This window comes from Notamacropus eugenii, chromosome 2 (genome assembly GCF_028372415.1).
Source record: "Notamacropus eugenii isolate mMacEug1 chromosome 2, mMacEug1.pri_v2, whole genome shotgun sequence".
Taxonomy (NCBI): Eukaryota; Metazoa; Chordata; class Mammalia; order Diprotodontia; family Macropodidae; genus Notamacropus; species Notamacropus eugenii.
The window spans coordinates 11,131,861-11,156,364 of NC_092873.1; the positions used below are offsets into that span (position 1 = coordinate 11,131,861).

The 24,504-nt window shown below is 34.5% G+C and overlaps 1 protein-coding gene across 1 annotated transcript in view; it reads right to left on the bottom strand.

The window, feature by feature from the left end:
* Positions 1-24,504, bottom strand: part of LOC140522499 (uncharacterized) — a 58,016-nt gene that overhangs the window by 7,075 nt on the left and 26,437 nt on the right. The window contains exons 16-20 of the mRNA XM_072637921.1: positions 23,680-23,901; positions 13,526-13,675; positions 9,123-9,929; positions 6,459-6,608; positions 2,191-2,988 (exon numbers count right to left, since the gene is read on the bottom strand). Coding sequence (XP_072494022.1) covers positions 2,191-2,988; positions 6,459-6,608; positions 9,123-9,929; positions 13,526-13,675; positions 23,680-23,901 — 2,127 coding nt within the window. The remainder of the gene's footprint in view (positions 1-2,190; positions 2,989-6,458; positions 6,609-9,122; positions 9,930-13,525; positions 13,676-23,679; positions 23,902-24,504) is intronic.

Genomic DNA, 24,504 nt, shown 5'->3' on the forward strand with positions numbered 1-24,504 from the left:
TCCATTTAGCATGGAGCAAATGAGATCTTTCTACTCCCTCAGAATACTCCTCAGAAATCAGTACAGTCAGCCTGCTTTCCCCATTACGTCTTAATTGACAAGAATGACACCACCTCCAAAGCTATCTAGGCACTAAAACATTTTACGTGAAATTCCCACGCAAAGTAAAGGAAAGAGGAGGGAAGAACGTACACTTTCTTATGCTTGGTAGAAAATGTAAAGGTTTCCCATTCCATTTTTCGGAAAAGTTGACTACCTTATTTCTGTGTGCCAGTCCGTAGAAGAAAGACATCTACAAGAAAAGGTTTTGCTTTCTTTCCTCTCATGGTTTACGCTGGAGAATGAACATAGGCACTGATATGCTTGTCAGGCTTGGTAAAAGCACTTAACATGCCCAAAGTCAAAATGTCAACAACAAATATGGGCGCTAGGTATTATTCACATCTTCAACAGTCTTGCTAAGCCTTCAAGGAAGTTGCTTTCTCTGTTCAGATAAGAGTTACACTCCTGGTTTCAGTCAATGGAGAAGAAACAGGAAACTATGGAAAATATGCTAGTTCTACACGCTATGTGTACATAGCATGTTAGAAGTACAGAGTTTTGGACATACAGACGTATTCATCCGTTCACATATATGTATATGTAGATATCCACACAGAAAAACATAACTGTATGTGTATAGAATGATATACTGCAACAATTCTTCTCCTCTTTCACTACAGAGCAAGGGGAATTATTACATAAATTATGAAAACCAAATGAAGCCAAAAATCAAAAGAAGCCAAATGTTTTTTTTCTAATTAGACAAGATGAAGTACTTTGTAAAAGTCAATTTTAGTAGAGTCACGCCAAATTTTTTGAAGAAAACATAAGGCTAAGAGAAGACAATGTAAAGTTCAGAAAGTAAAATTGGCTCAATTCACTGAATTTCTACAAGTAAACTGTACTCTATTATGGAATGACTAGATAAAATTTTAAATTTTTTAGATGAAATCATTACCCAGGACAATACGTGGTAGAATCGACCCTCACTGCATATATGAAAAATCACAGATAATGTGATCTGCTATTAGACTGTATAAATTATTCATATTAAGGAACTAAAAGGAGTGATTCCAGAACCGGCAACTTTGGAAACTGAGCAAGACTTGTTAGTCCAACCACAAAAAAAAAAATAAAAAAAGAGATGAAAAAATAGTGGAGTACAATTAAAAAATAAGATTAGTAACTGAAAAATTAACGCTTAATGAAGAATCATAATGTTTCTGAATAGAAGCACTGTCCTAAATTTCAAAGAAAAGTAGTGGCTCGACTACGGAATTTCACTACAAATAGAATCCAATCGTTAATGTTTCAAAAATTAGTTCAAAAGTGTCTAAATTGAAACTAGTTAGACAGATGAGTATGTTTAAATTTTAATGAAACTCGTAAAGGGCATATTGCACAGTTATCTCAAAAGAGATTTTATACTTCAACTGTAATATTGTTCCTAGCATTATGTTGGAAGACTTTTCTTAAATTGCAGCATTTGAAAAAATTTGTGATATTTCAGTATTCAAATGGAATAATAGAAAAATTAATGAAATAAAAATTTATCTTTATTTGGATACTAGAGATTTCCTATACAAATATTTATTAAGCCAAATGTCATGGACTGCATGATTTCTTGAAGCAAAATGTGTCGTTACCTAAAAGAAGAATTTGTAAATTATTTTTATACTTTTAGCTTTTATATTATTATTTTTATGTTTAAAATTGCTTTCGATTGTTTGCTTTATTACTTATATTGTATTACAGTACATGTTATTTTCATTTTTATATTCATTTGATCTTAAAAATTATTATATTACTTGTTCTATTTATCATATCATGGATTCTCACTCTCAATTCTTATATATCAGAATTTGTACAATGAAAGATAATAGCATCACCAGCCTGTCGAATATTCAAATTCCTAAGATATCTTGATAAAAATTAAATTGAATTTCATTTCAAAACGACTAAAACTTATCCAAGCAAAACACTTCAAAAGCGAACCCTCTTGCGGCCTTCTCATTTTCATATTTCCACGTTTGCTCTCTGAAGTGGTTCCATTCACACATTAACTAATACTTTATTGCTCTCTTCTACTATAAGAGCTTGTTTATCAATATCAGCATAAACTTTATTGAAGAGATCAATAAATTGCACCTGGGCATCACTCATTTGCTTTTCTTGAATTATGATTTTCTTCTGTGTGTCTTCAAGCTCTTGCTGCAGCACCATATTTTCACTCTGGATTTGGCCTAATCTTTCTTGGAGAGATTCATTTTCCAAACTATATCTCTTGACCTTTTCCTTTAACACTTGATTTGGTTCTTCAAGTTCCTCTGCCTTCTGTTCAGCATGCTCCAGTTCTCTCTGTGTGTTTTCTAAAATGTATGTCTTCTCTCTGAGGGATTCATGGACATGGTCTAGCTCATTTTCTAAACTCTTGGCTCTACTTGCAGTCTTAGAGAGTTTTTCAGAAAGGACACCGTTATCCTCTCTTAGACTACACAAGTCATGGTTTAGTTTGTCCTTTAAATGAAGCCACTCATCTCTTTTACCCTCAAAGGAATCCTCAAGGGCTAATTTTGATAACTCATATTTGCCAACGATTTTGATCAACCTGGACGCGTATGATGCCCCATCGTCCTCTAGTTTCTCAATGTTTTGTTCTGCATTCTGCAGTTTAGAGTTCAGCATGGCATTCTGAGCTTTCAGAACGATTATTCGTCGACGGCACTGAAATCCGATTTTTCTTAACGCTTCTTTATTTAATTGTAATTTCTGTTGAAGCTCTTCAATCTTTTCTTTCAACGCTTCAGTTTCTTCTGTGTGGTGCTTTCTGGTGCGCTTATCCTTACTTTTTACTGTGTGTAATTCCATTTGGTGCATGGCAACTTCATACTGTATGATTTCCTTTTTTTTCTGCAGGTATTTTTCCTTTTCGTTCCTAAGAGGAACCTAAAGATAAGAAAAAGAAAAAAATGTTATTCAAAATAAAATTATAAATTCTGATATTTCCATAAAAATTCAAAATAAACGCCAAAGGTCCAAGAAGCATAGTGTCTTCAGAGGAAAAGTTAACTGAGGGAGTTTCACCTATTTCCCATTCTGTTAATTTGCGCAAAGAACAGGACTTAAAACTGCATCATAAATCGAAGATTTGGAACGCGTTTTTGGACCGACAAAGCTGTCTGTCTTTCAGTATATTTGATTTCCTTTTCTCCATACATTTTATCTCACACTGCTGATTTTATTTCAGACATTTCAAGGTGTCTGGAAAGTACTTTCAATACATGATCTCACCTACAATTTGCACAACCTTTATGAGGGAAATACTTATATTTATTTATATTGCTAAGTGTGGAACAGAAGTGCAGTTCACGCATTTGAAACTATAGATTATTAGAGCAAAAGGGGACACTACTGATGAGTTAGTACATCATTTTATAATTCAAGAACCAGAAGCCTAACGACAGAAAACCATTTGCTGAAAGTCGTGTGGATGGCAATGGACTGAAGCAGAACACAAAATCTTGGAAAAGTCCCCCTTAGATTGACAGTTTTACCAGATTTCAGACATATAATTATATGAACACACACATGTGTGTGTAATTCCATATGTGTACATGTATAATTTTGTGTGTACATATACACATCCACACAGGAACAGATATATCAATATAAATAAATATATAAATGTACATACATATGTATAAATATATATACATATATATATATATATATATATATACATATATATGTATAATACGTAGGTATTCAGCAATTGTTCTTCCACTAGGGCTGCTAACTCAACCAATTTGCATCGAGTAATGTTCTCATTAATAAAAACATGAATGGATTAATACCATCTGCTCTAATTTCCACCTGTACTGATATCTTCTTTCATAAATACTTACAGGAATATCGTTCACTTAGTAGTTGTTTAAATTCTACTTTTTGCTACAAATGAACTTTCTCTCTTTTGTATTGACTTCCCAGGGAGAGTGAAAATTCTTCAAGAAGACAGTGCGTGTCTCACACACAGTCTTCGTATACTTCTCAGGGTCTATCACAGTGTTGTTCACATAATTATTATTCACTAATTGATGAAATAACATTTGAACAAGGGAGAAACTGTAATTTCACTGAAATCTTCCATAGTGAAAACTTGCGCGATCAGGGAAATTAGACAAGACATAGTGCCAGTTTGGCCAGAATGCCAATTAATTGACCTACCTCTTCCTACCAAAGATGGATTCTAAATTACTGCTTCCTTGCTGAAACTTCCAGGAGTCAGTTCACACCTAGTTTCTTGACTGCATCCTGATGCAAAAAGCTTTTGACGGTTAATATTTTAATCCAGGTCTTCCAGAAAGAAGGTGAGGGAAAGGAAGACAAGGAGTGATAGGGGAGCTACTTGGGAAACAAAACTTATTTCATTCCAGTGCTGATTTCTGACACCTTGAAAAATTTCTCAAGAATACAAATTCAAAAGAAAAGTAATTTTCAGAAGAATGAGACTGGAACTCATAATAGTTTTTTAACTAAGCCAAGTCTACTGAAATTAGCCAGGTTAAGAAAAGTCTTTTGCAATATTTGGAGATGCTTATCAAAATTTGGGAGGTAGTATTATTTGTATAAAATGGACAATGATCTTTATGTCCTTGGAGCAGGGAAACTAATATTTCTTAAGTATCTAATACGTGCCAAGAACAAAGGCCATAACCTTAAGAGATTTACAATCATTATCTCATTTGATTCTTCCAACAACACTGAGAAGTATGTGCTATTATAATCCCCATTTTGTGGCTAAGGAAAGGGAGAAGAATTAAGTGACTTGCCTAGGATCACACAGATAGAATCTGTGGACACATTTGAAGTCAAATCTTTCTAACCCCAGACGCAAATTTCTATCCCTAATTCCCCCAACATACGTCTAAGTGGAGAAATATCCCATCATCAAAAGTTCTTTTTTTGCCTGCTTTGGAAGAGATACGTACTTACTATGCAATTTATGATGACGACTAGGGTGAAATTTGTTTTGAAGAGTATCCGAAATACCTCTTACTATAGATTGTGCCTTCTACAATGATGAATCTATACCTAAATACTTGGAAATGTGGGAAAGCAACTGACAATGGAGAAAGGTATTTGCTAGCATTAAAGGGAACAGGTTAGAAGAATTTGACTGTCATGCAATTGTACGCTTAACTGTACCTTCATTTTAAAAATTTCTAAGAATAATACGAGCAACTGAAAAATAATTTTGTTTTCAATTTCTACTTTGCTCTTTGTGGTCTGGAGAATTCAAAATTTATAAAAATCAGACTAGAACATCTTCAAGTATTTTAGTCCAACCACTTTCAACTGCTGGCAAAATCAACAAATAAACATTTAGTTTCCTTGTTCCTGTTTTCCTACTACTAGGACTACTACTACAAGTACTCCTATCACTAGAACTAATAGTACTGGAACTACAACTAGTACTACTTGTACTACAACAATCATAACAATTGCCTCTACTGACAGTGTGCTTTGAAAGCAAAGTTCTACCGAGAAAGAATGAAGTATCCATTGTTCTGTCCTCAAGAAACTTTATTACAGTTGGGCAAAAAACAGTTAGAAAAGGGAAGTGATAGTTTGTCAACAGATGTGAAAACCATAAAGCAATAAATGCTCACTTACATACCCAATTCGGTATTAGGTAATTAGGTGGTATCAGATGAAAAGCGGATTTCAGGAGATTCAGAAATCCTTAGGGGTGAAAAGTCCCAATGGCATTATGGCAAAAATATCGTGCGTTTGGAATGCACAAGCCTGTTGGAGATGAAGAGTAGATAGGTTTTTGATGGGGAGTGCAGATGAGAACGTGTAACTGAGCAAGAAGTGAAGAAGGTATGGAGCTAGAAATGCACATGGTGAGATCTGATTGCTGAAGTTAGAAGATATTAATGAAATCATCCATCTCATTACTTTAATTCTCAATTGTATTTTGCAGGTACAATTTACATATTTAGGAATTGTGAAGAAACAACCTTTTCCTGTTATTCAAGGAGAAGTTTCAATGGAAGTATACAAATAATTTTTACTTCACAGCATTGTTTGGGGATTAAATGAGAAAATGATGGTAAAGGTCTTTCTAAACATAAAGAATCATAGAAATGATTTAGGCATTATGGGTCCTTGGAAAAACACTCATTCTTTGTGTAAGGACAGATAAACCAAATTGTCAACGACATCATGAGTGAATATTAGTATTGAAATTCATGTGCACAAATTGTGGCGGTTGTAGGTCTAACTTTAATTCAACTTAAATGACAGACAGAGCGTTCAGAAAATTTATACTGTTGACGAGCAAAAGGGAAATGTCACACTGCACACAATTTCCATTCATCAGGAACAAATTATTGATCTTTTTGCATACATACTTTACTTTTGGTTTCGTCTACTTGCTTCAGTAGTTTTTCCTTCTCTTCATAATTCCTTCGATAAAATGATGTAACTTGTTGTGAAACTATTCTCATGGATTGATAGTTGCCGGAAACAGGAACTTCTCGCTGAAGATGTCTTTCTCTGGCCTGATAGATATGTGTTCAAATTATTTCTATTGCTGATTTCAGAAAGCAATATTAGCTCATATAAAATAAATATAGTTTCAAAATTCAAATCAAAAGTCATTATAGTTCTGCATGCAATTTAATTTCATCAACATATTCATAATTTTCATAGATTTGAGATATAAATATCTTAGATGGTATTTAACAAAATTCCCGCATGTTGCACATGAGAAAAACGAAACTCCAAAGAGGTTAGTTGAGTTACCCAAGGTCCTAACGTTAGTCGTTTCTAGGGAAAAAGATTGACACTTGGCTCCTGACACAAGAAAGCTCTTTTGATTATTCTACTCAACCTTCATTTAGCATGGATCAAATGCGCACTTTCCACTTGCTCAGTATAATCCTGAGATATCAGAACATTCAGCCTGGTGTCCCCATTGACTCCTTTTTGAGAATAATTACAGCCCCTCAAAAGCTATCTAGGGACTGAAATATTATAGGTGAAATTCACATGGAAAATACTGGAATGAGGGGGGAGGAATGTATACTTTTTTGTACTTGATAGACACATTAATCGTTTCCCATTCCTTTTTTCAGAGAAATTAACTGCCTCATTTCTATGCACCAACATTTAGAAAGAGGAGGACATCTACAAGAAACGTTTGAATTTTCCTTCCTCTCATTGTTTAACTGGGGAGAAGGAACGTAGGTACCGGTACGCATGTCAGGCTTGGTAAAAGCGTTTGACATGAATGATTTGTTTTGCTCAAAGCCAAAATGAAAACAACAAATATGGTCACTAGGCACTGTTCACATCTTCAAGAGTCTTTGCTAAGCCTTCAAAGAATTCCTGTTCCTGTTCAGATAGGAATTACACTCCTGGTTTCAGTCAATCGACAAAAAAAAGGAAACTATGAAAGAATATGCTAGTTCTCCCACTAATCTATACACAGCACGTTGCAAGTTCAGCGTTTTGTACATACAGACGTATTCATCCATTCTCATATGTGTATGTGTACATATACACGCAAGATGCAAAGTCATGTGTGTATAGACTGATACACTGCAAAAATTCATCTCTAATTTCATCATAGTGCAACGCAAATTATTGCATAAGTTATGAATACCAAATGAAGCCAAAAATCAAAAGAGATCAAAATTTTTTCTCTAATTAGGCACGATGAAGGAATTTGTGAAACTAACTGTAACTAAAGTCTGGGAAGCTATTTTGAAGAAAACATAAGGATAAAAGGAGACAATGTAAAGTTGAGACAGTAAAATGGGCACAATGTACTGAATTCCCATAAGGTTACTAAATTCTGCTTTGGAAGGATAAGATAAAATTTTCAACTTTTTTAGATGAATTATTGCCCAGTACAATATATGGTATAATGGACACTCATTGTATATATGAAAAATCACAGAAAATGAGAGCTGGTATTAGACTGTGTAAAGTTATTCTTATTCAACAACTAAACGGCCGTGATTCCAGAACTTGCAATTTTGCACATCGAGCAAGAATTATTCGTAAAACAATAAAAAAATACTGATATTAAAATATTACTAGTGAAGCACAATTAAAAAATAAGATTAATAACCCAAAAAGTTAACGTTTAATGCAGAAAAATGATCTTTCGGAATAGAATTGCTGTCCTCACTTGGAAAGAAAAATAGTGTCTAGACTACGGAATTTCACTACAAATATAATCCAGTTGTTAATGCATCAAAAGGTAGTTGAGAGGAGTCTGAATTGAAACTAGTCATATTGTGGAATATGTTTAAATGCTAATGAGATGTCTAATGGGAATATTCCACAGAATCAAACAAGAAATTTTATCTTTCAACTGTTATATAATTCCTAGCATTTTTGTGTAAGATCTCTCTTCAACTTCAGCATTTGAAATAATTTATTCCATTTCAGAGTTCAAATGGGATATTAGGAAAATTATTAAAATGGAAAAAATTATCTGCATTTATGAGGCAGCGATTTCATCTACAAATATTTATGAAACCAAAATGTCATGGACTCTGAGTCTTCTTAAGGTAAAAAGCATTTTTTTATTTTTATTTTTATTTCGTTTTTATGTTATTATTTTTATGTATCACATTATTTTCATTACTTAATTTCATTGCTTACTTTTTATTACAGTATGTTTAATTATTATTGCATTCATATTATCTTAAAAATCATGACATTACTTGTTCTATTTATCATATTATGGATTCTCATTCTCAATTCTTACATATCAGCATTTCCCCAATGAAAGTTGATAACCTCACCAGCCTGTTGAGAATTCAAATTCCTAAATTATCTTGATTAAAATTACTTTGACTTTCATTTCAAAAAGCTATATCGTTATCCAAGTATGACATTTAATGACCGAACCCTCTTTCAGCCTTCTCAATTTCATATTTACACATTTGTTCTCCTAAGTGGTTACATTCACTGACTAACACTTTCTTGCTGTCTTCTACTAGAAGAACTTGTTTTTCACTATCAGTATAAAGTTTGTTGAAGAGATCAATAAACTGTACCTGAGCATCACTCAGTTGCTTTTCTTTCATCGTGACTTTCTTCTGTGTGTCTTCAAGCGCTTGCTGAAGCACCATATTTTCACTCTGGATTTGCCGTAACCTTTCTTGGAGAGATTCATTTTCCAAACTACATCTGTTGAGTTTTTCCTTTAACACTCGATTTGTTTCTTCAAGTTCCTTTGCCTTCTCTTCAGCATGGTTCAGTTCTCTCTGTGTGTTTTCTACAATATATGTCTTTTCTCTGAGGGATTCATGAACATGGTCTAGTTCATTTTCTAAACTCTTGGCTCCACTTTCAGCCTGAGAGAGTTCTTCAGAAAGGAAAGCATGGTTCTCTCTTAAACTAGACAAGTCACTGTTTAACTTGTCCTGTACATGAAGCCACTCATCTCTTGCTTCCTGAAAGGAATGTTCAAGGGCTAGTTTGGACGCCTCACTTTGCTCATAATCGTCAATAACAGACATCAGACGAGACCTGTATGATTCAATTTCGCTCTCTAGTCTCTCTGTGTTTTCTTTTGCATTCTCCAATTGAGAGTTCAGCGCTGCATTCTCAGCTTTCAGAACCTTTACTTGGCCACTGTATTGAAATCGGATTTTTCTTAATGCTTCTCTATTCCACTGTAATTCCTGTTGAAGCTCCTCATTCTTCTCTTTCAAAGCTTCAGTTTCTTCTCTGTGGTGCTTTCTGGTTTGCTGATTCTTAATTTTTACTGTTTTTAATTCCACTTTGTGCATGGCAACTTCATACTGTATGATGTCCTTTTTCTCCTGCAAATATTTTTCCTTTACATTCCTAACAGGAACCTAAACATAAGGAAAAGAAAAGATAATGTTATTCAAAATAAAATGACTTATTCGGATATTTCCTTAAAAATTCAAAGGAAACGCCAAGGGGCCAAGAAGCATAGTGTATTTAAAGAAAAAGTTAACTGAGGGACTTTCACCTCTTTCCCATTTCTATCAATTTGCTGAAAGAATACGGCTGAAAACTGCTTCATCAACCAGAAGATTTGGACACCATTTTTGAACTCACAAAGCTGTCTGTCTTTCAGTAGATTTGGTTTCCTTTTCTCCATACATTCTGTCTCACACTGATGATTCTATCTGAGACATGTCAAGGTTTTTGGAAAGGACTTTCAGTACATCATCTCACCTAAAATTTGCACCACCGTTGTGAGGGAAATATTTATATTCCTTCATATTGCTAATTGGGTAACAGAAGTGCACTTCACGCACGTAAAACTATAGATTGTTCGAGCAATAATGGACACTACTGATGAGTTAGTACATCATTTTACAAATCAAGAACCAGAAGCCTAAAGACAGAAAATCATTTGTCGAAAGCCAACTGGATGGCAATGACTGAAGCAGAACACAAAATCTTGGAAAAGTCACCCTTAGATGCAGAGTTTTAACAAACTTCAGACACATATTTGTAAAAACACACACATATATGTGCATGTATCAACGTATGTGTACATGTATATTTTTGTGTGTGCATATACACATGCACACAGGAACAAATATATCAATATAAATAAATATATAAATATAAATGTACATGTTAATATAGATAGATAGATATAAAGATAGATAGATAGATAGATACATGATAGATAGATAGATAGATAGATAGATGATAGATAGATAGATAGATGATAGATAGATAGATAGATAGATAGACAGACAGACAAATAGACAGATAGATAGATAGATATAGATATACAATAGGTAGGTATTCAGCAATTGTTCTTCCAGTAGGGCTGCTAACTCAACCAAATTGCATCAAGTAATGTTTGCATTAGGAAAAACATGAATGGATTACTACCATCTGCTCTAACGTGCAACTTTAGTGATATCTCCCTTTTGTAAATGCTTACTGGAAAATCGCTCACTTCGTAGTTGTTTAAATTCTACCGTTTGTTATAAATGAAGTTTCTCTATTTTGTGTTAACTTCCACAGAGAGTGAAAATTCTTCAAGGAGACAGTGCACGTCTGACACACAGTCTTTTATCCTGCTCAGGATCTATCACAGTGTTGTTCACATAGACAGTATTCACTAGTTGATGAAATAACGTTTGAACAAGGAAGAAACTGTAATTTCACTAAATTCTTACATACTGAAAACTTACACGATCAGGGAAATTACACAAGAAATGGTGCCAGTTTGGCCAGAATGCCCATAAAATGACCTACTTCTTGCTGCCAACGATGGACTCTAAGTTACTGCTTGCTTGGTATACCTTCCAGGAGTCAGTTCACACCTCGTTTCTTGACTGCAACCTGAAGCCAAAAGCTTATGAAGGTTCATATTTTAATCCAAGTCTTTCAGAAAGAAGGTGAGAGAAATGAAGACAAGAAGTGATAGGGGCGTTACTTGGGAAACAGAACTTATTTCATTCCAGTGCTCATTTCTGACACCTTGAAAAATTTCTCAAGCATGGACATTGAAAAGAAAAGTCATTTTCAGAAGAATGAGATTGGAATTCATAATAGTTTCTTAACTAAGCTGAGTACACTGAAATTGGCCAGGTTAAGAAAACTCTTTTGCAATATTAGGAGATGATTATCCAAATGTGGGAGGCAGTATTATTTATATATAGTGGACATTGGTCTTTATGCTTTTGGAGCAGGGAAACTAGCATTTCCTAAGTGTCCAATATGTGCCAACAATAAAGGCCATAAACATAAGAGATTTACAATAATGATCTCATTTGATTCTCACAACAACCCTGAGAAGTATGTACTAGTATTATCCCCATTTTGTGGCTGAGGAAACTGAGAAAAACTAAGTGACTTGCCTAGGATCACACAGACAGAATCTCCGGACACATTTGAAGTCAGATTTTTCTAACCCCAGACCCAAATTTCTATCGCTAATTCCCCCAACATACGTCTAAGTGGAGAAATATCTCATCATCCAAAGTTCTTTTTTAACCTGCTTTGGCAGAGTTACTTACTTACTTTTCAAGTTATGGTGACTACCAGGGTGAAATTGCGGTTGGAAGAATCTCAGAAATCTCCCTTACTATACGTTGTGCCTTCCACCATGATGAATAGCATGCAGAAATACATGGAAATGTGGGAAAGCAACTGACAATGGAGAAAGCTATTTGATAGTATTAAAGGGAAGGGGCTAGAAGAATTTAACTGTCATGCTATTGTACGCTTAACTGCACTTTCATTTTAATAATTTCGAAGAATGATCACAGAAACTACAATACTTTCGTATTGAATTTCTACTTTTGGCGTCTGGGAAATTGAAACTTTATATAAAATCAGACTAGAGAAACTCAAAGTACTCTAGCCCAACCATTACCTTAGAACAAATTTAATTTTAGGTAAACTTGCAACTCCTGGCAAAATCAACAGAAAACATTGAGTTTCCTTGTTCCTGTTTTTCTACTGCTAGTGCTACCACTACAAGTACTACTATCACTAGAACTACTAGTACTAGAACTACTACTAGTACTACTTGTACTGAAAAAATAATAACAATTACTTCTCTTGACAGCATGCTTTGAAAACAACGTTCTATCAAAAATAACGAAGTCTAAATGATCACTGTCCTCAAGGAAATCTATGATAGTTGGGCAAACAAGAGGTAGAACACGGAAGTAATAGTTTGTTAACAGATGTGAACAGCATAAAGCAATAAATACCCAATGAGGTCATATCAAATGAAAAGTGGATTTCAGGAGATTCAGAAATCCATATGGGTGAAAAGTCCCAATGGCATTATGGCAAACGAATCATGCTTTTGGAAGGCACAAGCATGCTGGAGGTAAAGAGTCGATAGGTTTTTGACGGGTAGTGCAGATGAGGACGTGTAACTGTGTGTAAGCCAGAAGAAGAGTGTGAAGAAGGTATGGAGCCAGAAATCTACATGGTGAGATCAGATCGATGAAGTTAGAGGATATTAATGAAATCATCCATCTCATTACTTGAATTCTCAATTGCATTTTGCAGGTACAATTTACATATTTACAAATTGTGAAGAAACAACCTTTTCCTGTTGTTCAAGGAGAAGTTTCAACGTAAGTAAACAAGTAATTTCTACTTCACAGTATTGCTTCGGAATTAAAAGAGAAAATAATGGTAAAGGTCTTTCTAAACATAAGGAATCATAGAAATGATTTAGGCATTATGGGTCCTTGGGAAAACACCTCACTCTTTCTGTAAAGACAGATAAACCAAATTGTCAAGGACATCATGAGTGAATATTTGTATTGAAATTCGTGTGCACACATTGTGGAGTTTGTAGGTCTAATTTAATTCGACTTAATTGACAGACAGAGCGTTCAGAAAATTTATACTGTTGACGAGAAAAAGGGAAATGTCACACTGCACACAATTTCCATTCATCAGGAACAAATTATTGATCTTTTTGCATACATACTTTATTTTTGGTTTCATCTACTTGCTTCGGTAGTTTTTCCTTCTCTTCATAATTCCTTCGATAAAATGATGTAACTTGTTGCGAAACTATTCTCATGGCTTGGTAGTTGCCAGAAACAGGAACTTCTCGCTGAAGATTTCTTTCTCTGGCCTGAGAGATATATGTCCAAATTATTTCTATTGCTGATTTCAGAAAGCAGAATTAGCTCATGTGAAATAAATATCATGTCAAAATTCACATCAAAAGTCATTATAGTTCTGCATGCAATTTAATTTCATCAACATATTCATAATTTTCATAGATTTGCGGTATTAATATCTTAGATGTTATTTAACAAAATTCCCACATGTTGCACATGAGAAAAACCAAACTCCAAAGAGGTTAGTTGAGTTACCCAAGCTCCTAACGTTAGTCGTTTCTAGGGACAAAGATTGACACTTGGCTCCTGACACGAGAAAGCTCTTTTGATTATTCTACTCAACCTTCATTTAGCATGGGTCAAATGAAATCTTTCTACTTGCTCAAACATTCAGCCTGATTTCCCATTGCCTGTTTTTTGAGCATAATTGTATCACCTCAAAAGTTATCTAGGGACTAAAATATTATAGGTGAGACTCACATGGAAGGGAATGGAATGAGCGGGGAGGAATGTATACTTTTTTGTACTTGATAGCCACATTAATGGTTTCCCATTCCGTTTTTCAGAAAAGTTAACTGCCTCATTTCTATGCACCAACCTTTAGAATGAAGAGGACATCTACAAGAAACGTTTGAATTTTCCTTCCTCTCATTGTTTAACTCGGGGGAAGGAACGTAGGTACTGGTACGCATGTCAGGCTTGGTAAAAGCGCTTCACATGAATGATGTGCTTTGCTCAAAGCCACAATGAGAAGAACACATATGGTCACTAGCTGCTGTTCCCATCTTCAAGAGTCTTTGCTAAGCCTTCAAAGAATTCCTTTTCCTGTTCTGATAGGAATTACACGCCTGGTTTCAGTCCATCGGCAAAAAAAAATCAAACTGCGGAAAACATGCTAGCTCTCCCGCTTATGCATATATAGCACATTACAAAATCAGAGTTTTGTACCTGCAGACGTATTCATTCATTCACATATGTGTATAAGCAAATATACACACAGAGATACAAAGTCGTGTGTTTATGGACTGTTATACTGCAGAAATTCATCTCTGCTTTCATCATAGTGCCAGGCAAGTTATTGCATAAATTATGAATACCAAATGAAGCCCCAAATCAAAAGAAATCAAAATGTTTTCTCCTATTAGACAAGTTGAAATACTTTGTGAAACTAAATTTAACTAAAGTCTGGTAAGTTGTTTTGAAGAAAACGTAAGGCTAAAAGAAGACAATGTAAAGTTGAGAAAGTAAAATGGGCGCAATTCACTGAATTCTTACATGTTAACTAAATTCTACCATTGAATGACAAGATAAAATTTTCATATTTTTTAGATGAAATTATTACCCAGTACAATATATGGTACAATGGACGCTCATTGTATATATGACAAATCACAGAAAATGAGAGCTGCTATTAGACTGTGTAAAGCTGTTCTTATTCAACAACTAAAAGGCAGTGATGCCAGAACTTGCAATTTTGCACACCGAGCAAGAATTATTAGTAAAACAATAAAAAGTACTGAGATTAAAAAAAAATTGGTAGTGAAGCACAATAAAAAATAATATTAGTAACCCCCAAATTAACCTCTTTTTGAATAGAATTACCGTCCTAAATTGAAAAGAAAAGGAGTGTCTAGACTCTGGATTTTCACTACAACTATCATCCTGTCGTTAGCGTTGCAAAGAGTAGTTCAGAGGAATCTGAATTGAAACTCGTCAGAATGTTGAGCATGTTTAAATGTTAATGAGATGTCTAATGGGAATATTCCAGAGTATCTCAAAAGAAATGTTATCTTTCAACTGTTACATTATTCCTAGCATTTTTTGGTAAGACTTCTCTTAAACTTCAGCGTTGGAATTAATTTATTCCATTTCAATATTCAAATAGAATATTAGGAAAATTAATAATATAAAAAATTATTTGTGTTTATACACTAGCGATTTCCCTTACAAATATTTATGAAACCAAAATGTCATGGCCTCTAGAATTTCTTCAATCAAAATGAGTCATCTTATCTACAAAAGCGTTTTCTAATTTTAGTTTTATATTGTTTTTAAATTATTATTTTATATGTCACATTGTTTTCATTTAAGTTAATTACTTATATTTTATTACAGGATATTTACTTATTATTGCAATCATATTATCTTCAAAATCATGATATTACTTGTTCTATTTATCATATTATGGATTCTCATTCTCAATTCTTACATATCAGCATTTCCACAATGAAAGTTGATAACCTCACCAGCCTGTTGAAAATTCAAATTCCTAAATTATTTTGATTACAATTACTTTGACTTTCATTTCAAAAAGCTTTATCTTTGTCCAAGTATGACATTTAATGACCCAATCCTCTTTCAGCCTTCTCAATTTCATATTTACACATTTCTTCTCCAAAGTGGTTACATTCACTGACTAACACTTTCTTGCTCTCCTCTACTAGAAGAACTTGTTTTTCACTATCAGCATAAAGTTTTTTGAAGAGATCAATAAACTGTACCTGGGCATCACGCAGTTGCTTTTCTTTCATCGTGACTTTCTTCTGTGTGTCTTCAAGCGCTTGCTGAAGCACCATATTTTCACTCTGGATTTGCCCTAATCTTTCTTGGAGAGATTCATTTTCCAAACTACATCTGCTTAGTTTTTCCTTCAACACTCGATTTGTTTCTTCAAGTTCCTTTGCCTTCTCTTCAGCATGGTTCAGTTCTCTCTGTGTGTTTTCTACAATATATGTCTTTTCTCTGAGGGATTCATGGACATGGCCTAGCTCATTTTCTAAACTCTTGGCTCCACTTTCAGCCTGAGAGAGTTCTTCAGAAAGGAAAGCATGGTTCTCTCTTAAACTAGACAAGTCACTGTTTAACTTGTCCTGTACATGAAGCCACTCATCTCTTGCTTCCTGAAAGGAATGTTCAAGGGCTAGTTTGGACGCCTCACTTTGCTCATAATCGTCAATAACAGACATCAGACGAGACCTGTATGATTCAATTTCGCTCTCTAGTCTCTCTGTGTTTTCTTTTGCATTCTCCAATTGAGAGTTCAGCGCTGCATTCTCAGCTTTCAGAACCTTTACTTGGCCACTGTATTGAAATCGGATTTTTCTTAATGCTTCTCTATTCCATTTTAATTCCTGTTGAAGCTCCTCATTCTTCTCTTTCAAAGCTTCAGTTTCTTCTCTGTGGTGCTTTCTGGTTCGCTGATCCTTAATTTTTACTGTTTTTAATTCCACTTTGTGCATGGCAACTTCATACTGGATGATTTCATTTTTCTCCTGCAAGTATTTTTCCTTTACATTCCTAACAGGAACCTAAACATAAGAAAAAGAAAAGAAAGTGTTATTCAAAATAAAATGACTTATTCTGATATTTCCTTCAAAATTCAAAGGAAACGCCAAGGGGCCAAGAAGCATAGTGTATTTAGAGAAAAAGTTCACTGAGGGACTTTCACCTCTTTCCCATTGCTATCAATTTGCTGAAAGAATACGACTGAAAACGGCTTCATCAACCAGAAGATTTGGGCACCATTTTTGAACTCACAAAGCTGTCTGTCTTTCAGTAGATTTGGTTTCCTTTTCTCCATACATTCTGTCTCACACTGATGATTCTATCTGAGACATGTCAAGGTTTTTGGAAAGGACTTTCAGTACATTATCTCACCTAAAATTTGCACCACCCTTGTGAGGGAAATATTTATATTCCTTCATATTGCTAATTGTGTAACAGAAGTGCACTTCACGCACGTAAAACTATAGACTGTTCGAGCAATAATGGACACTACTGATGAGTTAGTACTTCATTTTACAAATCAAGAACCAGAAGCCTAAAGACAGAAAATCATTTGTCGAAAGCCATCTGGATGGCAATGGACTGAAGCAGAACACAAAATCTTGGAAAAGTCATCCTTAGATGCAGAGTTTTAACAAACTTCAGACACATATTTGTAAAAACACACACATATATGTGCATGTATCAACGTATGTGTACATGTATATTTTTGTGTGTGCATATACACATGCACACAGGAACAAATATATCAATATAAATAAATATATAAATATAAATGTACATGTTAATATAGATAGATAGATAGATAGACAGACAGACAGATAGACAGATAGATAGATAGATATAGATATACAATAGGTAGGTATTCAGCAATTGTTCTTCCAGTAGGGCTGCTAACTCAACCAAATTGCATCAAGTAATGTTTGCATTAGGAAAAACATGAATGGATTACTACCATCTGCTCTAACGTGCAACTTTAGTGATATCTCCTTTATAAATGCTTACTGGAAAATCCTTCACTTCGTAGTTGTTTAAATTCTACCGTTTGTTATAAATGAAGTTTCTCTATTTTGTGTTAACTTCCACAGAGAGTGAAAATTCTTCAAGGAGACAGTGCACGTCTGACACACAGTCTTTTATCCTGCTCAGGATCTATCACAGTGTTGTTCACATAGACAATATTCACTAGTTGATGAAATAACGTTTGAACAAGGAAGAAACTGTAATTTCACTAAATTCTTACATACTGAAAACTTACACGATCAGGGAAATTACACAAGAAATGGTGCCAGTTTGGCCAGAATGCCCATAAAATGACCTACTTCTTGCTGCCAACGATGGACTCTAAGTTACTGCTTGCTTGGTATACCTTCCAGGAGTCAGTTCACACCTCGTTTCTTGACTGCAACCTGAAGCCAAAAGCTTATGAAGGTTCATATTTTAATCCAAGTCTTTCAGAAAGAAGGTGAGAGAAATGAAGACAAGAAGTGATAGGGGCGTTACTTGGGAAACAGAACTTATTTCATTCCAGTGCTCATTTCTGACACCTTGAAAAATTTCTCAAGCATGGACATTGAAAAGAAAAGTCATTTTCAGAAGAATGAGATTGGAATTCATAATAGTTTCTTAACTAAGCTGAGTACACTGAAATTGGCCAGGTTAAGAAAACTCTTTTGCAATATTAGGAGATGATTATCCAAATGTGGGAAGCAGTATTATTTATATATAGTGGACGTTGGTCTTTATGCTTTTGGAGCAGGGAAACTAGCATTTCCTAAGTGTCCAATATGTGCCAACAATAAAGGCCATAAACATAAGAGATTTACAATAATGATCTCATTTGATTCTCACAACAACCCTGAGAAGTATGTACTAGTATTATCCCCATTTTGTGGCTGAGGAAACTGAGAAAAACTAAGTGACTTGCCTAGGATCACACAGACAGAATCTCCGGACACATTTGAAGTCAGATTTTTCTAACCCCAGACCCAAATTTCTATCGCTAATTCCCCCAACATACGTCTAAGTGGAGAAATATCTCATCATCCAAAGTTCTTTTTTAACCTGCTTTGGCAGAGTTACTTACTTACTTTTCAAGTTATGGTGACTACCAGGGTGAAATTGCGGTTGGAAGAATCTCAGAAATCTCCCTTACTATACGTTGTGCCTTCCACCATGATGAATAGCATGCAGAAATACATGGAAATGTGGGAAAGCAACTGACAATGGAGAAAGCTATTTGATAGTATTAAAGGGAAGGGGCTAGAAGAATTTAACTGTCATGCTATTGTACGCTTAACTGCACTTTCATTTTAATAATTTCGAAGAATGATCATAGAAACTACAACACTTTTGTATTGAATTTCTACTTTTGGCGTCTGGGAAATTGAAACTTTATATAAAATCAGACTAGAGAAACTCAAAGTACTTTAGCCCAACCATTACCTTAGAACAAATTTAATTTTAGGTAAACTTGCAACTCCTGGCAAAATCAACAGAAAACATTGAGTTTCCTTGTTCCTGTTTTTCTACTGCTAGTGCTACCACTACAAGTACTACTATCACTAGAACTACTAGTACTAGAACTACTACTAGTACTACTTGTACTGAAAAAATAATAACAATTACTTCTCATGACAGCATGCTTTGAAAACAACGTTCTATCAAAAATAACGAAGTCTAAATGATCACTGTCCTCAAGGAAATCTATGATAGTTGGGCAAACAAGAGGTAGAACACGGAAGTAATAGTTTGTTAACAGATGTGAACAGCATAAAGCAATAAATACCCAATGAGGTCATATCAAATGAAAAGTGGATTTCAGGAGATTCAGAAATCCATATGGGTGATAAGTCCCAATGGCCTTATGGCAAACGAATCATGCTTTTGGAAGGCACAAGCATGCTGGAGGTAAAGAGTCGATAGGTTTTTGACGGGTAGTGCAGATGAGGACGTGTAACTGTGTGTAAGCCAGAAGAAGAGTGTGAAGAAGGTATGGAGCCAGAAATCTACATGGTGAGATCAGATCGATGAAGTTAGAGGATATTAATGAAATCATCCATCTCATTACTTGAATTCTCAATTGCATTTTGCAGGTACAATTTACATATTTACAAATTGTGAAGAAACAACCTTTTCCTGTTGTTCAAGGAGAAGTTTCAAAGTAAGTAAACAAGTAATTTCTACTTCACAGTATTGCTTCGGGATTAAAAGAGAAAATAATGGTAAAGGTCTTTCTAAACATAAGGAATCATAGAAATGATTTAGGCATTATGGGTCCTTGGGAAAACACCTCACTCTTTCTGTAAAGACAGATAAACCAAATTGTCAAGGACATCATGAGTGAATATTTGTATTGAAATTCGTGTGCACACATTGTGGAGTTTGTAGGTCTAATTTAATTCGACTTAATTGACAGAGCGTTCAGAAAATTTATACTGTTGACGAGAAAAAGGGAAATGTCACACTGCACACAATTTCCATTCATCAGGAACAAATTATTGATCTTTTTGCATACATACTTTACTTTTGGTTTCATCTACTTGCTTCGGTAGTTATTCCTTCTCTTCATAATTCCTTCGATAAAATGATGTAACTTGTTGCGAAACTATTCTCATGGCTTGGTAGTTGCCAGAAACAGGAACTTCTCGCTGAAGATTTCTTTCTCTGGCCTGAGAGATATATGTCCAAATTATTTCTATTGCTGATTTCAGAAAGCAGAATTAACTCATGTGAAATAAATATCATGTCAAAATTCACATCAAAAGTCATTATAGTTCTGCATGCAATTTAATTTCATCAACATATTCATAATTTTCATAGATTTGCGGTATTAATATCTTAGATGTTATTTAACAAAATTCCCACATGTTGCACATGAGAAAAACCAAACTCCAAAGAGGTTAGTTGAGTTACCCAAGCTCCTAACGTTAGTCGTTTCTAGGGACAAAGATTGACACTTGGCTCCTGACACGAGAAAGCTCTTTTGATTATTCTACTCAACCTTCATTTAGCATGGGTCAAATGAAATCTTTCTACTTGCTCAAACATTCAGCCTGATTTCCCATTGCCTGTTTTTTGAGCATAATTGTATCACCTCAAAAGTTATCTAGGGACTAAAATATTATAGGTGAGACTCACATGGAAGGGAATGGAATGAGCGGGGAGGAATGTATACTTTTTTGTACTTGATAGCCACATTAATGGTTTCCCATTCCGTTTTTCAGAAAAGTTAACTGCCTCATTTCTATGCACCAACCTTTAGAATGAAGAGGACATCTACAAGAAACGTTTGAATTTTCCTTCCTCTCATTGTTTAACTCGGGGGAAGGAACGTAGGTACTGGTACGCATGTCAGGCTTGGTAAAAGCGCTTCACATGAATGATGTGCTTTGCTCAAAGCCACAATGAGAAGAACACATATGGTCACTAGCTGCTGTTCCCATCTTCAAGAGTCTTTGCTAAGCCTTCAAAGAATTCCTTTTCCTGTTCTGATAGGAATTACACGCCTGGTTTCAGTCCATCGGCAAAAAAAAATCAAACTGCGGAAAATATGCTAGCTCTCCCGCTTATGCATATATAGCACATTACAAAATCAGAGTTTTGTACCTGCAGACGTATTCATTCATTCACATATGTGTATAAGCAAATATACACACAGAGATACAAAGTCGTGTGTTTATGGACTGTTATACTGCAGAAATTCATCTCTGCTTTCATCATAGTGCCAGGCAAGTTATTGCATAAATTATGAATACCAAATGAAGCCCCAAATCAAAAGAAATCAAAATGTTTTCTCCTATTAGACAAGTTGAAATACTTTGTGAAACTAAATTTAACTAAAGTCTGGTAAGTTGTTTTGAAGAAAACGTAAGGCTAAAAGAAGACAATGTAAAGTTGAGAAAGTAAAATGGGCGCAATTCACTGAATTCTTACATGTTAACTAAATTCTACCATTGAATGACAAGATAAAATTTTCATATTTTTTAGATGAAATTATTACCCAGTACAATATATGGTACAATGGACGCTCATTGTATATATGACAAATCACAGAAAATGAGAGCTGCTATTAGACTGTGTAAAGCTCTTCTTACTCAACAACTAAAAGGCAGTGATACCAGAACTTGCAATTTTGCACACCGAGCAAGAATTATTAGTAAAACAATAAAAAGTACTGAGATTAAAAAAAAATTGGTAGTGAAGCACAATAAAAAATAATATTAGTAACCCCCAAATTAACCTCTTTTTGAATAGAATTACCGTCCTAAATTGAAAAGAAAAGGAGTGTCTAGACTCTGGATTTTCACTACAACTATCATCCTGTCGTTAGCGTTGCAAAGAGTAGTTCAGAGGAATCTGAATTGAAACTCGTCAGAATGTTGAGCATGTTTAAATGTTAATGAGATGTCTAATGGGAATATTCCAGAGTATCTCAAAAGAAATGTTATCTTTCAATTGTTACATTATTCCTAGCATTTTTTGGTAAGACTTCTCTTAAACTTCAGCGTTGGAATTAATTTATTCCATTTCAATATTCAAATAGAATATTAGGAAAATTAATAATATAAAAAATTATTTGTGTTTATACACTAGCGATTTCCCTTACAAATATTTATGAAACCAAAATGTCATGGCCTCTAGAATTTCTTCAATCAAAATGAGTCATCTTATCTACAAAAGCGTTTTCTAATTTTAGTTTTATATTGTTTTTAAATTATTATTTTATATGTCACATTATTTTCATTTAAGTTAATTACTTATATTTTATTACAGGATATTTACTTATTATTGCAATCATATTATCTTCAAAATCACGATATTACTTGTTCTGTTTATCATATTATGGATTCTCATTCTCAATTCTTACATATCAGCATTTTCCCAGTGAAAGTTGATAACCTCACCAGCCTGTTGAGAATTCAAATTCCTAAATTATCTTGATTAAAATTACTTTGACTTTCATTTCAAAAAGCTTTATCTTTGTCCAAGACATTTAATGACCGAACCCTCTTTCAGCCTTCTCAATTTCATATTTACACATTTGTTCTCCTAAGTGGTTACATTCACTGACTAACACTTTCTTGCTGTCTTCTACTAGAAGAAGTTGTTTTTCACTATCAGCATAAATTTTGTTGAAGAGATCAATAAACTGTACCTGGGCATCACGCAGTTGCTTTTCTTTCATCGTGACTTTCTTCTGTGTGTCTTCAAGCGCTTGCTGAAGCACCATATTTTCACTCTGGATTTGCCCTAATCTTTCTTGGAGAGATTCATTTTCCAAACTACATCTGCTGAGTTTTTCCTTTAACACTCGATTTGTTTCTTCAAGTTCCTTTGCCTTCTCTTCAGCATGGTTCAGTTCTCTCTGTGTGTTTTCTACAATATATGTCTTTTGTCTGAGGGATTCATAGACATGGCCTAGCTCATTTTCTAAACTCCTGGCTCCACTTTCAGCCTGAGAGAGTTCTTCAGAAAGCAAAGCATGGTTCTCTCTTAAACTAGACAAGTCACTGTATAACTTGTCCTGTACATGAAGCCACTCATCTCTTGCTTCCTGAAAGGAATGTTCAAGGGCTAGCTTGGACGCCTCACTTTGCTCATAATCGTCAATAACAGACATCAGACGAGACCTGTATGATTCAATTTCGCCCTCTAGTCTCTCTGTGTTTTGTTTTGCAGTGTCCAATTTAGAATTCAGCACTGCATTCTCAGCTGTCACAACATTTACTTCTTCACTGTACTGTACTCTGATTGCTGTTAGTATTTCTGCATTCAACTGTAATTTCTGATGAAGATAATCATTCTTTTCCTTTAAAATTTCTATATGGTTTTCTTTGTCTCGATTCTTAATTTTTAGTGTATCTACTTCGAGTTTGAGCATGGCATTTTCATCCTCTAAGATTTGATTTTTGTCGAACAGATATTTTTCTTTCTCATGGCTGTCAGGAATCTAAACATAATAAACAGAAAAAAAGTGCTACTCAAAATAAAGTTATGGATGCTGATTATTCCCTAGCAATTCCAAATAAACGCCAAGGTACCAAGAAGCATACTTTAGTAAAACAAAATTAAAATGAGGGAGTTTGCCCTATTTCACATTTCTCTCAGAGTCAGTTTTCACAAAGAACACATTTTAAAAGTGCTTCATTAATCAAAAGACATGGAGTGTACTTTTAGGCCTAGAAAGCTTATATTTTATTTCCTTTGCTCTGTCCATTCTATTCCACGCTGATAAGTCATATTGTTAATAGAATTAAAATACTTAATATTTTCAAACTGCCTCTTCTATGTTGAGTTATTTTACTCATTTTCAGTGTTGTGCAATCTCTTCTGTATATCTTAGATTCTTTTCCCTTTCCCCCACCTCCTTTCTTCTTCTCTCTCCACTTACTGCCTTACACGGTGTACGATCTTATAGAGCATCAATATCTTGTCTTATATCTTATCTAGTATCTTGTATCTATACATACATTCCTATTAAGTGCATTTTTACCTTAGTTATACTCCCTAGAAGAATTAAAATGAACGGGGGAAACCATAAAACAAAATGTAA